Source organism: Haematobia irritans, chromosome 5, assembly GCF_050003625.1.
Source record: "Haematobia irritans isolate KBUSLIRL chromosome 5, ASM5000362v1, whole genome shotgun sequence".
Taxonomy (NCBI): domain Eukaryota; kingdom Metazoa; phylum Arthropoda; class Insecta; order Diptera; family Muscidae; genus Haematobia; species Haematobia irritans.
The window spans coordinates 86,994,616-86,997,399 of NC_134401.1; the positions used below are offsets into that span (position 1 = coordinate 86,994,616).

Here is a 2,784-nt window from a genome sequence, read left to right on the forward strand (position 1 = left end):
TTATGTTTAGTTTGAGTTCATTTTTGCTTTTCGAGAGAGAGATGCATTTCGTAAATGGTAGTTAAAAATCCAAAAATGTGGGAAAATTTTCGTTAATTTAATGAATCTCAAAATTTGGAGTACAATTTAGTTCAATTTTCGCACGATTTTTCCCAAAATGTACACCGAAAAAAAGTAAACTGTTTTATAGGAAGAATGACTACCTCGCACGAAAATTGAACTAAATTTTACTTCACATTTTGAGATTTCCACAAGAAGAAAATCATTGGCGCCAAACCATGACCATTTTAACCATACACTAGTTCATTCTTACTACTTTTGGGAATCGTACGAAAATCTTCTTTTGCTTTAGTTCATATTGAACTTATGTGTACGGTCACTGAACTTTATACCCACGTTTAGTTCATAAAATTTTTGAGACATAATTAAAAAAAGTAAAACTTCATAAAGCTGTGGAAAATTTCGAAAAAAAAATAATAAAATTTAACTACTAGCAAATAATTTTTTTCCGATCAAAATAAGTTAAATTTAGCGTTAGTTTAACTACGGAAATTTTTTTCTGTGTAGCTTACTTTTTGTTCTGTGCAGTCGGTGGAACCATTAAAATCAAACCATTGCAATTCGATCTACATTATAGGGGTCATTTCTCGATCATTATTCATTATTTTATACCCCTTTAACAAAGACATCTATGATACATAATCCAGCGCATTGTTGATAATAATTAAATACAATGTGATAGTATCCTGGCTTCGCGTATGTTGGCATATTCTCAGTCGATATTGTACAATTTGTGAATGTGATCAAGCGCTTTGTAAGAGGAGGTCTGAACACATCTTCGATATATGGGGAATTGTCGGTGCATTCGGTCAGCGATTTCATGGCAATTGGTTTGTAATATTGATTAAAGAAATATGATAATTTACTTCTGGCTATGGCGAATGGTGTTCGAAAGTAGCTGCTATTGAGACCCGACGGACTAAAGAATATATCCATTCCAAGTTCACAATCATCAGTCAAATCTTGCTTGACATCAAATATACCATTGACCAGGTACACTCCTCGTGCAACTCTCGTTTCTTTAAGCGATGCATTGATCACATCTGGGTTATCATATTTTACTTCAACGGATAGTATATCGTAGGACCAATTTGACTTGATGAAAGGATTAAAGGAAAGTGAAATTGAAATTTCCATTATAAAGGAGATTTTGTATAGAACTTACCCCACTCCCATAGGCCAGCCGAAGTAATAGGATAGCTAATATTGAGATATACACCGGATTCGATATCATTATAGCCCGCTTACCGTATGACACACTACTCAATATGGATATTGTTTGCAAGTATTTTATATGGAAAATTGTATCTATCATCTTTCCATCAACGACATCAAATTCAATATTACCCCACGTTTTGTGTCAATTTCACTTGTAGATGAGTTTCGAATCCGAGTTGTAAACATCACATCTGTTGTATCACTAGTACATGAAATTTCAAATTTTTTAATGACACGGTTTTTGTGTGTCCTCTGTCCATTGTTATTATATATAAACTATTTGAATTACTATCCCAGCAATACAAATTTTTAAAAAATCCTTTTTAAGAGCATTCCGCCGTCAATTTTTTACCACTTCCGAGGAAGATTAGAAAACACGCCAGTTGGCCGTGTAAAGCCAAACTTTAAATTTTGGATATTTACATGTCGTAAAAACGAATAAAAAAATTAATAGAAAAACAAGTATATACGGCCGTAAGTTCGGTCAGGCCGAAGCTTATGTACCCTCCATCATGGATTGCGTAGAAACTTCTTCTAAACACTGCCACCCACAAGTGGCAGTTAAGTTGCGGTAACGCTTGCCGATGGCGGGGTATCTTAAAACCTCCTAACACCATCTTCTAAATTGTATGTAAGTCCATACGTGGTATATATTAAATCGAAAAAGATCGATCCAATACGTATATAATTCAGTTTGACAAAGTAGACATAAAATTTTGACAAAATTTTCTACAGAAATAAAATTTTAACAAAATTTTCTATAGAAATAAAATTTTCACAAAATTTTCTATAGAAATAAAAATTCTCACAAAATTTTCTATAGAAAGAAAATTTTGACAAAAATGTCTACAGAAATAAAATTTTAACAAAATTTTCGATAGAAATAAAATTTTGACAAAATTTTCTATAGAAATAAAATTTTGGTAGATTATTTTTGGCTCTAGTTTCAAGTTTTGTGTGATTGGACCAATTTCGGTATGGTTGTTAGCGACCATATACTAACACCACGTTCCTAATTTGAACCGGTGCGGATGAATTTTGCTCCTCCAAGAGGCTCCGGAGGTCAAATCTGTAGAACGTTTTATATGGGGACTATATATAATTATGGACCAATTTTTGCACGGTTGCTAGAGACCATATACCAATACCATGTACCAAATTTCAGCCGGATCGGATGCAATTTGCTTCTCTTTGAGGCTTCGCAAGCCAAATCTGGAGATCGGTTTATATGGGGGCTATATATAATTATGGACCGATGTGGACCAATTTTTGCATGATTGTTACAGACCATATATCAACACCATGTGCCAAATTTCAGCCGGATCGGATGCAATTTGCTTCTGTTTGAGGCTCCACAAGCCAAATCTGCGGATCGGTTTATATGGGGGCTATATATAATTAAGGACCGATATGGACCAATTTTTGCATGGTTGTTAGAGACCATATACCAACATCATGTACCAACTTTCAGCCAGATCGGATGAAATTTGCTTCTCTTTGAGGCTC

General features: G+C 34.1%; 1 protein-coding gene across 1 annotated transcript; it reads right to left on the reverse strand.

Moving 5' to 3' along the window:
• Positions 1-578: 578 nt before the first annotated feature.
• Positions 579-1,307, reverse strand: LOC142241441 (uncharacterized). The gene is made up of 2 exons (XM_075313209.1): positions 1,226-1,307; positions 579-1,155 (listed from the first exon to the last, which is right to left on the reverse strand). The coding sequence occupies exons 1-2, from the start codon at positions 1,292-1,294 to the stop codon at positions 667-669; spliced, it is 558 nt and encodes a 185-aa protein (XP_075169324.1). The 5' UTR covers positions 1,295-1,307; the 3' UTR covers positions 579-666.
• Between the last annotated feature and the right edge of the window lie 1,477 nt (positions 1,308-2,784).

Bases quoted from the DNA above. Each gene is read 5' to 3' on its own strand.
- LOC142241441 (XM_075313209.1), bottom strand. From the start codon at position 1,294: ATGATATCGAATCCGGTGTATATCTCAATATTAGCTATCCTATTACTT. The intron at 1,156-1,225 runs GTAAGTTCTATA...CCTTTCATCAAG, and splicing joins GGCTGGCCTATGGGAGTGGG to TCAAATTGGTCCTACGATAT.